Raw genomic sequence first — 14581 nt, forward strand, 5'->3', positions numbered from 1 at the left:
GAAATGTACCTCAAGTGAGGTGGAAACCAAGAGAATTGTTCATGCCTCTTTTGAACGTAGCTGAAAATTGTAAGGTATTGGAAGGCTTCTATATCCAGTACATCTGCACTAGACAACGGATTCAGCAGCTGCTCATCCTCACACGTTTCCCTCCCTTTCGGGAGGAAACTAACCATAATTAGTCTCCGTGCTGTATCATTAGCAGAGAAGGAAGGGAATGAATACATAATCCAAACAACAGTGCTAAACAACAACTTCAATGAAATTCTCTGAATTTGAAACATCTAGTCATTTCTGATGTACCTAAAATCAACACCTCCAGCTCTAAATCCACGACCTTTTTGTGAAACCCAAGTCTGAATCTCACATTACCAGAGCCCACTCTAAGAACTCTGTTTCCTAGTGTTCCATGCCTTTTCACTGGCAGCACCAATGCACAAAACGGGAAAATTAGCCAACACGGAGAGGTGTGAATCCCATGCTAGAAACAAAAAGGGAGAATTTGTTTCTTTCTGAAGGAAACACTGGTAACTTTTGAGCATTTCAAAAATCATCTGATTAGAGTTTTCAAAATTAACTTGGAAAACTGGATCCGATCAAAGGGATCAAATGTACTTTAGCATTTCTGAATACCTTAAAATTCATCTCTACCTCCCGTCTCTTGCTGCCAACCTCCTGCGCCTGCTCCCTCCTTCCTGTCTGGAACTCCTTTCCCCTTCACACCTGCTCTCCTTGTCTTCAAACCCCTACGAAAATCACACCTCCTCCAGAAAGACTTCCCTGACTAACCTCTCAGATCCCCATCGTATTTCCCTCCCTACTGCATCCATCATCCAAGCACTTGGATCCTTTCCCAGTTAAGTCCCAGTGCATTCAACCTACCTCCCCCCACGGCACTTAACTGTGGCATTTGTTCAGCGTTTACTACATATCAAGCACTGGTTTAAGCACCGAGAAAGATATAAAATAATGAGGGTCCCACACAGGGCTCACAATCTAAGTAGTATGGGGAACAGGTATCGAATCCCCATTTTACATATGAGGGAACTGAGGCATGGATGAGTTAAGTGATTTGCCCAAGGTCACACAGGAGGCACGTGATGGATCCAGGACTGGAACCCACCCAGGTCCTTTGGTCCGAGGCCTGTGTTCTTTCCAGTAGGCCATGCTGCCTCTCACGTACGTACACGTCTTTCTCTAGAGTTGCTTTCCCCTAACCGTAGTGTATTTTAGTGTCCGTCTCCCCAGCTAGGCCATAAGCCTGCCTATTAATCCCGACGGTATTGTCCCAGTGCTGACTCGATGATTCCTGACTGTCTGAGGGGGAAGTTGGGTTAAGGCAGCTCCTTTTCCACACTTTAAATGGTAGAAGCCAGTAACAGATTTAAATATGGATCCGGGTGATCCTTAGCCTCGGTTAAGGTTCCAATCGCTCAATCGTAGTGTGGCTTTCCTCATTCTCTGCGAGTATGGATTTAACAGAAGTGGAGCTAAAGTTGACTGTGATTCAAAGGCCCAGGGAGCTTGCAGACTGAGCATCAATTTATCACTCTCCTCTTCTTCGAGGCGGTAATGCCCGAGGCAACTGTTAACCCCCAGTCGGGGACCATCCTCCACATCTTGGCCACCCCGAATGAATACCAAGTTAGCGATGGGATCTGATAAAAAATCAGACTGGGAAAACACGCAGCAGAATGTGCAGAAGGAAAAGCAGGAATTAGTTCATACCTGGTTAAAATCTGGGTCCTTTTCCCCCTCTGGTTTGGCTTCTTCTCTGTCTTCTTCAGTTTCCGAACTACTCACATTCAATTCTGGAGCTGCTTCCTTCATTACCTGAAGGAAAATAGAGCCAAGGCAGAACATTCAGTACTCACAGGGGAGGGAATCCCAGGAACGCACTCTATTAAGCTGAACAATCTGATTAGTCCTAGGAGGTGGGGAAGATGAGGATAGCAAAGGCAGAGAGGAGGAGGAGGAGATGAGAGGGACCTGCTCCCCAATTCCAAGTAGAGTTTGTTTTTTAACAGTCTAGAGATCAGATGGGGAGCTGGGTTTGTATCGATGATGCCACAAGACTTAGAAATCTGCCAGACCCCAGGAACTTGAAAAATAACAAAAAAAGCACCCCAAAATCCCCTTATTCCCCAAAAGCCAGAACCTATTTTTACACACTTTTCCCTTCTCCCCACTGGAGCACTACCTTCCTTATACCTTTCATCTTCTTCTTTCCTTTGAACCAACATCCTTCATAATGACTGGTAGGATATTTCGTTAAAAAAAAAAAATAGAGTGCTCACTAAAAATTTGAGACTTCTTCCCAGATTCTAAAATCTCTACATTTTCAAAATGAGTCCTACAGTTTGAAGAGTGTCTAGTTTTCTGATTTCTATAATACAAGGCAGGGAACAGTGGGGTCCTCAGAAGTGCTTTGGGATGCCATGGTTAATTAGCCAGCAAATGCAAAAATTAAAATGGGCTTTTCACATGCCTTGACAATGCATATAGACCTTTTACTCTATCAGAATCTTTCAGCTCTTGGTGATTAATTTTAGTATGTTTGAAATCTTTTTAATTGGCTGTCAATATTCTCAAGAAATCTCCTTTGGCAGAGCGCGCTCTGTTCGGTTTGGTTACGCTTCAATAGGGAGGTGAGCCTGTCTTAGACGGTAGGCACCTGGTGGGCAGAGAACGTGTCTTTTACTTCTCTTATACTCCCCTGAGCATTTATTACACTGCATCACACTCAGGAGAGACTCAATAAAAACTATCATCTTCCACCCTGTAAGAACAGCAGAAAGATAGATAGCTCAGGAAGAGACGGGAGCACTTATGGCTAAGATGAAATGACATTCGTTGATTTTCTCAATCCTAAATGCTTATTAAAATGGGCCAATAAAAATGTTTGGAGAGTTTTCATTAACTTTTACATAGTGATTTTCTCTTTGAAAGCTACACTACTGCTCTTTGACAGAACTACTGCCAGAAGCTGCCTGAAGCAGCATGGTGTAGTGGAGAAGCAGCATAGTGTAATGGACAGAGCATGGGACCGGGAACCAGGAGGTCAGGGGTTCTAATCCTGGCTTTTGCCACATGTCTGCTGGGTGATCTTGGGAGAGTCACTTCACTTCTCTGTGCCTCAGTTACCTCATCTGTAAATGGGGATTAAAACTGTGGGCCCCATGTGGGACATGGACTGTGCCCAATCTGATTACCTTCTATCTTAAGCGCTTAAATACCATAACATTATTTACACAATTTTCTACTGATAATTCACATTTATACGTTCAACTTATATTTGTATCAATATCTTTTTACGAAAATTTAATGATAACATTGTCTCGAATCCTGTCCCTTTGAAAAATGGATTTAGGAGGTGACTGGTCCCAAAGATATGTTGGGAACAACTGGCCTGATAAACCAAAAGCATTGTAATGATATTTTCATCCAGCAATGGGCAATTCCCAGGACTTCCAGCTTGGGCTAATGATAATAATAATAATAATGACTGTGGTATTTCTTAAGTCTGTCACTCGCATTTATTGAGCACTTACTGTGTGCTTAGGAGAGCAAAATATAACAAATTCCTTGCACACAGTGAACTTACAGTAAGAGCTTACTATGTGCTAGGCACTGGACTAAATGCTGGGGTAGACACAAGATAATTGGGCTGGACACAGTCCCTATCCCGGTCTTAATCCCCATTTTACAGATGAGAGACCTGAGGCACAGAGAAGTTAAGCGACTTCCCCAAGGTCACACAGCAGACAAGTGGCAGAGCCAGAACTAGAACTCACGTCCTTTGACTCCAGGTTGTGGGCAAAGCTGGGTGTGGATCCCACTTTAGCTTCTTTTCTCATTCTTCAGCCCATCACCAGTAGACATGACTAAATCATGAACGCAGAACTGATGTTATATACAGAGGCCCACAGTAAAATTCTTTATTGTGAGACAGAGGGCTTGAAATGGGTGGTTCCTTAACAGGCCCTGAGCCCTAGAACTCAGCCCAATATTTCTTCGGCAGGCAACTGCCAGTCTGCTTTCCCTCACCCTCTCAGGTCACTGGCCCACTCCAAGATGGCTGGAACCCGCTCCCCCTTCTCTAAGGAACGGTGTGACTTATTCCCATGCTCTGGAATTTATCCTTTAGCTCTCTGGATCAGCAACCGCTTAAGATGGTCCGAGTTTTCTCCAGGAGCCGGGCCCCTGGGGCTGCTTGCTGTATGTACGTGACCCAGGCTGTCCGGGTGCTGAATTATGACAGCAGGAGGGCAAGTTCAGAGCTGCTTCGTGCAGAACGCAGCTAAAATCTAGTTAATATGGTGATGGAGATTGCAACTGGAATTTCAAAGTTATGTAGGAGGGTGGAGTTGACTCACATCCTAAAGAAGACAATTGTGCCACTTTTCAAGCCCTTCGGTTACCCTCTGCAAGGTCCCTAGATTGTAAACTCACTGTGGGCAGGGAACGTGTCTACTGACTCTGTTGTACTGTACTCTCCTGTGCGCTTATTACTTCAATCATATTTATTAAGTGCTCACTGTGTGCAGAGCACTGTAGTAAGCACTTAGAAAGTACAATTCAGCAACAAACAGACAATCCCTGCCCAGAATGGGCTCACCGTCTACAAGGGGAGAGGACAGTCTAGAAGGGAGGAGTACTAAGTTCTGCACACAGTAAGTGCTCAATAAATACCACTGATCAGTTCACTTCCAGACATACAACTCAATACAACCCAGCAGAGGAAAACAAACATTTGAATGAAATTCCTAAGCTTTGCCTCACCAGCTTCAGGTCACTAGCTCGCTCCAAGATGGCTGGAACCCACTCCCCCATCTTTTCTGAGGGACCGGTTTGAACTATTCCTGTGCTCCGGGAAGTTCTCTCTTAACTCTCTGAATCCACCAGCCAGATCTCAGCAACCACTTAAGACGGCACAGGCTTACTCTAGCAAACTCTGATTACTGTTTTCCCCCCGCCATTTATCCCCATTGGTCCTGAGGAGCAAAGTGCAAAGACCAATGTGAACTGAATAATTACTGGTGAGGGATCAGTAGTACCTTTTTATTATCCACAACTTTGTGTACATAGATGGTGGCTTGAGTGTACTCACGCAGGTCCCTCTGCTGCTGACACAACAGTCCTTCTCGGCATTCCGGACAGAGTTCTGAATGGTTTTGAGAAAGCACGTGATTAGAGGATGAAAAATGACTGGCGATTCGTTGGAAAGCATTTAACAGGATGCAATCTCAAATGTGATGTATATCTCACAACGATTTGGAAAAAAACCAAAACCAAAAATCCAGTAGTCTGAAAAACTGGGGGCAAAAGTTCTTTTCCTCCCTTATCCGCTGGGCCTCCTGACCCCACTCTTCCTTCAGGTCCCATCAGCCTGCCTCGGCTCATCCATGGTTAGGGACCAGGCATTGCCCGAGAAGACACCTGTTGGTGAGCTCTAACCATGAGGCAGGCTGCGTGACGGTGGTCACCCACGGTCTCCATCTTCTTCCAGCCTTAGGGGAGGGGTGGGAAGGGCAGGGGGAAGCGCCCTTCCCCTCCTTCCTATGACAGTAACAGCCTCCCGGGTGGAAGGCTGGGCAGTGCCTTAAGTATGACTGCCGAGATGCTTAGGATAGCCACCTCTCACTACTGTTCCTCCCCCGTTATCCTTAGAGGAGGGCGCTGTGTCTTTTACTTCCAGATCAAGTCCCCCAAGCATTGGGCAAACAGCAGAGGAGGAGCTCAATAAATACTGGAACTGACAGACACGTCCCCAAACTGAGCCCTGCCAATCCCTGGCACCAATTATGCTCCATGGCACCAGCCTAGTGGAAGTCCTAGTTCGGTCATTACATACTGCTTTGTTTTGAAAAGAGAATTGCTTAAATAGTCCTTAAATTTAATTCTGCAATTCTAATGATGCTTTTTTTCCCCCCTTTCTTCAAATGAATTTAGGCAAGTTACAGAAACCAAAGGAGGAGGGGGAAAAAAACTCACTTACTAGGCTCAGAAGTATACAGTGTTTTCGAGGGGCTTTTATCATCTGCTTCTGCTTCTGATTTGACGATTTTGATCACGTGATCCACGACAAATAATTTTTGCATCCTATCCCATTCATTGGGCCATATTAGAGCTATACTGTGCAAAGAAACACAACATGCCTCATGACACAGAAAAACGATGGGCAACAAACCTAAAAGCAAGGCCTAGTCTCTAAAAACAAGGAAAGCCACTCAGTACACGAAATTCTGCTCGACTGTACGAACTCCAGGAAACTGAGCTTCTTGGAATTTAAAATCACAACTCGATTTCCCTAGTTCTATGAACATTTTCGACAGACACAGGCTTTTCTTCAAGACTGCCTGGATCGTATGTCTAGGACTGATTAGAAATCTCAGTATCTTCCCCGGTAGCGGGTCTGGGGTGGGCAGAAGGTCAGCCTAGCAGCAATCTCTCCTCAATCATATAATTACTTAGATGAGTTTTTATAAAGTTTGAAGTGTGGCAGCCTCTCAGGTGGGTGCTATCGGTTTCCCGTGAGTATTTAGATCGAGGGGGCCCACCCATTCATCTAGAGTGAATATCACCCACCAAGGCCTGCCCTTTCTGCGTCAAACACTTCAGCTGCCTCGACCCCTTAGAAGTGCTGCTTCACGAGTACCTCCACCCTCGTATAATCTCACCTCTGCCCCAACTCTAGCTTCTTCCTGCGGCTTTTCACTTCTGGTCCTGCAGGGCAAATGATGGCTAAGAAATGAGGTGGCCAAGACTGAGCATGGAGGCTGTTGGCCCAGTTGGCCACAAGTTTCGGCAGCCACGAGAAGAAGTGCGGCCGGTAGATAAGGGGTCTGGTTCTAAGGACGAGGAGGTGGCTGGCAGCGCATCACAAGGAGCAGCCGGGGCTTGGGTGGGGGTTGGTTAAGGGACGACAAGGTTCGAAAGGGAGGAGTTGGTCTAAGACAGGGTTGGATGGGTTGTGGAGGAAAAAAGGAGTGGAGTGGAGGGGCTCGCTCAGTTTTCTGTAACTACCTAAGTTTTCAGGAAAATACAGCCCACCCCACTAGCCGATATTTTGGCCACTCCTGCTACCTCTGGCTTCTATCCATCAAAGGAGAGTAGCCAGGAGAGGAGAAGACATCCAGTGACCCCCTCGGGGTGAGGCTGTAACTCCTCCCCCTTGTTCCTAAGGCCCTGAAGGTAGAGAAATGTGAATTCCCAAAAAGAGCAAACTGGAATCAGGCAATACCTGAAAATATGGCCCACTGACAAGAGAGAGGTTTGCAAAATCAACCCCACCAAGCACCAAGCCAAGGAGCAAAACAAGTGAACGGGAGAAACTCACAGTTTAGAATCCTCTTTGGTCATGGAAGCAAAAGTAAACATAAGTCCTCCATGAGGACAGAGGAGAGCACTGTTTCCTATCGATGATACCGGGCTACATCTGGTAGGCCGTCTGCTCAAAAGGAATACGAGAAATGAATCAGAAAAGGTTTACTTCTGCAAATAAAAATCAGAGAAAAAAATTGGATAAAAAAAATCCGGATGATAAATTGAATGAACAGGGATAATTTGGAAAAATAAAATATGGAAAGTATTCTAAAACCAGTGTTGGGAAATTTAGAAATAGCTTCAACTGCTGAACCACAGATTCGGAATTATCATTCAACGTGCTGGGGATGACTAGACTGTGAGCTCCTTGAAGGAAAGGATCGTGTCTACCAAATCCACTGTATTGTACCTCACCCCCTCCCCTCCCCAAGTGTTTACTACAGTGACCTGCCCACAGTAAGTGCTCAACAGATACCACTGACTGATTACTTTATAGTCACGCTGGTGAATAGCTATCAAGAACATTCAGGATTCAAAATGGTAAAATGAGGATAATGTTCACCTCTTTCCACTTCTGAAACGCCCACCAAAGTACACAAAAGAAAAATATACCTGACAAATTTCCTCCACTCTTCTAGAAAAAACTGGGACACAATGTAGAGTACATTGGTCTCCTGAAAAATAGATTTCACATAGGTTTCAATAATTTCAACACATAAATGAGATGAAAAAATTTCCCTGTTGTATCTGCTTCGTTCCCACCCACCCACCATAGAGTTCCATTTAAATGTAATTTGATTCTAAATACAATGCAGAGCATTCTTTCGATTCAAGTACTGGAATGAGACGGCATTCATTTGAACTAACTGATGCAGTTTTGCTACCAAAATTTCTTGATACTGGCAGATGAGATGTTGACGATTTGTAACAACGCTAATCGAACCTAACTACAATCTCAAATACTGCATTTTACCCAAGAAATTTCAGAGGACTGCGATGGTGGAGGTGAAAATGCACAAGTTGAGAAACTCACAGTGAAAATCAGAGGCTTTTATATCCTCCCACGCTTCACCGGAACATCCTATAGAGGCTTTTACCCCTCCTCCCCACATCCAAGTGGTTCTCTCGTAACCTGCTAACTCTCTGTACCTGTGGCCAGCTACTAAGGCATGGTCTGCTTTTGTCCTGGAACAGGTTCTGGAGAGAAGCCTTCTGTTCATTTGCTATCATCTTATGTAAAGCTTCATTTTCTTCCCCCTCTCTTTCCAGAATCTGAACAAAAGTGAAAAGTTCAATTTCGTATATTTGCATCAAGCTCCATTCCTGTCAAAGAGCAAAGAGAAACTGATCCAGGAGAGTGAAGGAGTGAGGTAGTCTCACTTGCCAGTGGAGAGGTAAATACCTTGCATTGTGAACAGCACTCTTTATAATTGGGGAATTCAGGTGCCTTTGGAAAGTACTGTTTGAGTTTTCTCCAAGCTTCTTTAGAAACAACTCTTCTTTCGTTTTCTGATATGCATAAATCACCTGCATGAAGAAGACCAGGACATTTTGGGTTTCAAGGAGAAAGAGTCCAAAAGAAATATATCTGAGGAGTAGTAGAACAACCCATTTTTGCTAGTTCCAAAACTGAAACGGAGAATTTACTGGGTCCCCCACCAATTTTATTTTTATGAGTGTAAATCTCAAGTGAGCTCGTAGTCACAGCAGCTGAAGGAGCTAAAGCCGGCACTCACTCTCAAGGCCTGAATACGGGGTTCGGATGCTGCTGGGATCGGTGGGGCTTCTGCTGGGGGAAGGACGGAGAGGGTGGAAGACTCTTTCGACTGGACCCATTTCCCCTCACGCCCCCAACTCCCATTCTCGGGTCCTGTACGGAGTCAGGGCCCTTCTCTAAACCACCTCCCGTCACAATCTCTGAGGGTGTTCTTCAGCCTTGATCTATTTTGTAAAATAGAAGCAGTGGGTGCAGAGGGCAGTGGGTTCACACAACTGAAATGTCATAAACCCAAGAGTCACACAGCGGTAAAGCCTTGACACTTTGAGAGAGCACAGCCCCCACCTCCCCACCATCTCCCCCAGGGGTCAAACCCGGGGGTGTATTTTTCTCACCTGTGTTTTTACCACAGCATTTAGTACAGTGCTCCGCACACAGTAAGCGCTTCACAACCGGCACATTTTCCCCCTCTCTCCCCTGCAAACTGACCCTTGTCAAAGGCTGGAATAGCTCCATCTCTCAACCTTCAGACAGGAATCCAGGCAGAGGAGAAGCCTCTTGTTTTTCTTTTATTTTTTTTTAAGTGCTTACTATGTGCCAGGCACCATTCTATGCTCTGGGGTAGGTACGCGCCTATCAGGTTGGATACGGTCCACCCTCATGGGGATCAAAGTCTTAATTCCCATTTTACAGATGTGGTAAGGGAGGCATAGAATTGAAGTGACTTGCCCAAGGTCACACAGCCGACGAGAGACGGAGCAGGGATTAGAATCGAGGTCCGACTCCCAAGCTGGTGCTCTATCCGCTAGACCACACTGGTTTTCTATTTTGTTATTTTCTACAGTCTCCCCAATTCCAATCCTAAGACCCAAATGTGGGGCTATTCCTTCCAGTGAGCCTAATATCTGCAGGCTGCCGTTTAGACCATTTCCTCAGCGAGGGCAGAAAACCACTGGACTTCGCCCTTGGGCACCCCCACATTAATGTTGTAGATCTGTCTCCCCCGATTAGACTGTAAGCCCGTCAAAGGGCAAGGACTGTCTCAATCTGTTCCCAATTTGTATATTCTAAGTGCTTAGTACAGTGCTCTGCACATAGTAAGCGCTCAATAAATACTACTGAATGAATGAATGAATCTGTCCCTGGAAAAAACCTTAAAGAATCAACATCTACAAAGATCCAATGTTACCCTCTCCCATTACACCCCACCCAGGACACCCAGTACAAGTAAAAATGATGTACAAAAATGGAGGGGATGCTTTGGAAATGGAAACTTGTTTAATCAACTGACTTGATTTGTTTAGCTCTTACTGAGTGCAGAGCACTGGTCAAAGTTCCTGAGAGAGTACAATTCAGCAGAGTTGGCAGACACGTTCCCTGGTCATAAGGAGCTTATAGTCTATAGATTACCCTGATTCACCCTGTATCTGTCAGTCTATAGATTAGCCAGATTTCTCTGTATCTAAGCCAGCGCTTAGAACAGTGCTCGGCACGTAGTAAGGGCTTAACAAATACCAACATTATTATTATAGAGGGAGACAGGTATTAAACTAAACTCCAGAAGTTGGAGTCCATAACAGGTCAGAGGTGAAACCTCGGGCATGCTGTGGCCAGGCGCCCTATGGGTGGGTGACCCTACAGAGCCTTTTTTTTTTTTGGGCGAGGGGACGCCGATCACGGCTCTGCATTCTAATGAAAACATATCTATCGGGGGATTGTTGGACTTCAGCCTCTGATTCCTGTCTGCCCAGCTTGTTAGCTGATTCCCCTAGTCACATCAAACTTAATCATTCCTTCATTCAATTGTATTTATTAAGCGCTTACTGTGTACTAAGCGTTTGGAAAGTATAATTCGGCAACGAATAGAGATGATCCCTTCCCAACAACAGGCTCACAGTCTAGAAGTGGGGGGAGACAGACAATAAAACAAGTAGACAGGTGTCAATAGCATCACTATACACAGAAATATAGCTATATAGGCATCATTAATAAAGTAAATACAATTATAAAATAATAAATATGTATATATATGCACAAGTGCTGTGGGGCAGGGAGGGGGGTAGAGCAGAGGGAGGGAGTGACTTGCCCAAGGTTACACAGAAGGTGGAGCTGAGATTAGAAGCAAAGTCCTTCTGACTCCCAGGCCCGTGCTCTTTACACTAGGCCACACTGCTTTCTGTGGGGGCCGGTTGACTTTTAATCAATCGATGGTATAAACTGAGTGCTTACTGTGTGCAAAGCACTGTACTAAGCGCTTGGGAGAGTATCATTATACGCTGATAATACTATACAAACTATACTAATAAACTATACCAATATACTAGTATACTGTACTAATATACTAGTAATACATTATACTAATATTCTATAATAATAACTATCTTAGAATAAAATAATCTTAGAATAATAATGATTAGGTTATTTGTTAAGTGCCAAACATGGAACTGAGCACTGGGGTAGAACCTCTGGATTGTCAGGGCTTCTCAAGATCTTCTAACCAATCCTCTCTTCTCAGTGGGGCAACTCTTCCCAGAAAGATAGCAATTAATCACTTTCTGCAAATTCTCCAGAGAGCTCCACGAATTCCTTCGGTGAGAATGAGATCAAGGCTTCATATCAGCACTTAGGAAGATGAATATGTGTATTCAATTATTTATTTTGACCACTCTAGTTGAAAATATTCTTAGGCTGGTCTCCGTAGTAATAGCCTAAGTTCCTTATTGGGGCAGGGGGTGAAGGGGACAGACAGCTCATTTCTTATGCTATATTTCCCAAGCACCCAATAATTGTACCACCCAAGTGGGTACATAAAAAAATTCTATCACTACTCTTCAAACTACTTTCTACCCCAGTTAACTCTAAAAGCCTTCTGATCCTGTCCCCAGGGGAGAACAGCTTCTCATAAAATATGTCACAGTAAGTGCTTCATACAGTGCTCCGCATACATTAAGTGCTCAATAAATACCACTGATCGAGTAATTGATTGAACACTTGAAGACTGACATTTCTTATGGCTCTCTCTTCCCCCGCTGCAGGAGATCAGTTCTTTTTGCATTGAATAAGGTCTGATTATCACTTCAACACTTCACTTGCAAAACCTCAAGAGAACACAGAACTCTCTAAAAAGGCCTTTCCGATTTCATTTGGTTTATATACCTTCATACCGAGTGTGGGTTTTAATGTTGTTTTAACTACCCCATCACTATTGCAACTGAGCTATTAGCTTACACTTTCTTTTTGCTTTGCTCATTAAAAACAATACCACTTATATTTGTGTTCTTTGGGCTTCCTTCTTAACAGACTGATCCTTTTGAACCTCTCCTATAATTTACATTCTCCCACATCCCCAACCTTAAAGCCTAATCCGGTTCTTCAAACCTTCCAATTTAGTCAGTGAGTTTATTTGGGGTTCTTCTGTTGTGTTTTACGGTATTTAAGCTATTACTACGTCCCAGGCACTGTACTAAGCACTGGGGAATCCCATATGAGGCTCACAGTCTTAATCCCCATTTTCCAGATGAGGCCCAGAGACATGAAGTGACTTGCCTACGGTCACACAACAGTCAAGAAGCGGAGCCAGGATTAGAACTCGGGTCCTCTGACTCTTAGGCCCGTGTTCTTTCCACTAGGCCACACTGCTTCCCATTTTAGAGCGAAGGGATCAATCTTCACAGGTTTTCACTTCATTTTCCACTCTTTACCACCCATTCTGCCAACCTACAGGAACCTACCTGGTTGTTCACCCTACTCAGCAGTACTTGATCTAAACTATACTTTCCCATTTGCCGCTCACGACGAAATCGAATGCCTTACTATCCCAAACTATATATTCATTAAATTGCTTCTACTTGATCTATATCAGGTTCGGCAGTGTTGTAGAAATCAATTCGATAAGACTAGCAGGATTAATTTTTTTTCCTATAGTCGTGTTTACTTCTACCCACTTCTCTGACTGCAAATCTGGTAATTGGAAGTTGGCTTTTCCTCAAAGATATTCTCCTAAACTTGCCCCTCTAATTATCAGATCATTTCAAATATTAATCCCATCTCCCCTTTAAGATGATATCCACCCTCCCCGGCCTGGAGGACTCTTCAGAAAAAAACGGTTTCTCCGTGTGTTCTCAGGTAAGCCTTCTCTCTCAACTGGGAATCTCATCAGGTCAGGGATGTGAATATTTCAATAGCAAAGATTTATTTGTAGGATTATAGGAGTCTTAGGGTAATGTATAAAAATATTTCTAGAGTTTGGTGCTCATACATCCTTTGAGATAGCCACGCCACGAATGTTGAATATTCTCAATCAACCATTCTTATGACAAAGTGACCACAAGTACAATCCCAAAATGGTAGATTAAACCCTCAAAATATTTCCATTTCTTTCCCAAACACATTCTTGAATTTACATAGAAAGAGAATTTGCCACCTTTCCCAGGAAATAATTCCGGAATGGTTTAAATTTGTGTAATTAATTCACACGTACTGAATTATGGAAGTAGTGGGAAGCAGTGGGAAGTAGTGGGAAGCAGTGTGGCCTGCTGGATAGAGCACGGGCCTGGGAGTCACAAGGACCTGGGTTCTAATCACGACTCCGCCACTTGTCTGCTGTGTGACCTTGGGCAAGTCACTTCACTTCTCTGTGCTTCAGTTACCTCATCTGTAAAATGGAGATTAAGACTGTGAGCCCTTTGTGGGACAGAGACTGTGTCCAACACGATTATCTTGTATCTATACCAGTGCTAGGTATATAGTAAGCACTAAATAAATACCAATTAAAAAAAAAAACAACTTCAAAAGTGCTTGGGTCATTTCTCTGCCAGCTTTCCAAGAGGCAGAGTCAGAGGGAGTTCTTGCAGCAGGAGCAAAGCAGGGGCTTGTTCAGGCTCAAAACTTTAGAAGCCTTGGGTGTGCGACCTGAAGAAGCAAAAGGAGAGAGAGAAATGGCTCTCCTTTGCCTGGTCCTGGGATGGCAGAGGGACGACTAAGTCGCCTGGTAGATCTTTGCACCTTTCGCCTGTTTCTGGTCCCTCTTCTTTTGCTCTTTTTCCTGTTTGCATTTTTCACCCCGTGCGACTCGCTACCTCTTTCCTAAACCAGCTGCTGTTCATTTTACTTCTCCCTTCTCCAGGAAGGGCACTGCATCACGGGTAGCTTAAAGGGAGTTTCCAGTCTACTGGAGAACCCAGTAGCCATCAAGACATGTGTGTCCTGGTCCCCACACTTATGAGGGTCAGTCGGGGGAGAGGAGAGGAAGCCAGGAGAGTCATTCTGTGGTGTTCCTTCCTGAGGGAGTGTAAATACTTCACTGAGCCAACTGGAGAGAAAGGCTGGGAGAGAAGGAGGAGGGCGGAGGGGGCCAGGAAATTAGGGGAGAAGACCCATGGCCACCTTGGAAGTGACAGGTTGCGAGCTGTGTGCCTGGGAGAAGAGGACACGGGTGAAGCTCGTGCTGTAACCCTGAACGGACAGAGGTAACCGGTTGGGAGCAGAGAAGATCATGGGTGAAGGAGTTTTGGAATCCATTGGCTAGGATTCCGGGGG

General features: G+C 44.6%; 1 protein-coding gene across 6 annotated transcripts in view; it reads right to left on the reverse strand.

Moving 5' to 3' along the window:
- USP48 (ubiquitin specific peptidase 48) overlaps positions 1-14581 on the reverse strand; it is a 96211-nt gene that overhangs the window by 16958 nt on the left and 64672 nt on the right. For 3 of the 6 annotated variants that reach the window (XM_029064938.2, XM_029064939.2, XM_029064937.2), the window contains exons 16-22: positions 8729-8853; positions 8476-8649; positions 7939-8000; positions 7340-7450; positions 5999-6135; positions 5058-5164; positions 1729-1833 (exon numbers count right to left, since the gene is read on the reverse strand). In XM_029064938.2, the coding sequence (XP_028920771.1) occupies positions 1729-1833; positions 5058-5164; positions 5999-6135; positions 7340-7450; positions 7939-8000; positions 8476-8649; positions 8729-8853 (821 nt within the window). The remainder of the gene's footprint in view (positions 1-1728; positions 1834-5057; positions 5165-5998; positions 6136-7339; positions 7451-7938; positions 8001-8475; positions 8650-8728; positions 8854-14581) is intronic. The other 3 variants (XM_029064941.2, XM_029064940.2, XM_029064942.2) reach the window with 2 other exon arrangements.

This window comes from Ornithorhynchus anatinus, chromosome 5, assembly GCF_004115215.2.
Source record: "Ornithorhynchus anatinus isolate Pmale09 chromosome 5, mOrnAna1.pri.v4, whole genome shotgun sequence".
In the NCBI taxonomy this organism is placed as follows: domain Eukaryota; kingdom Metazoa; phylum Chordata; class Mammalia; order Monotremata; family Ornithorhynchidae; genus Ornithorhynchus; species Ornithorhynchus anatinus.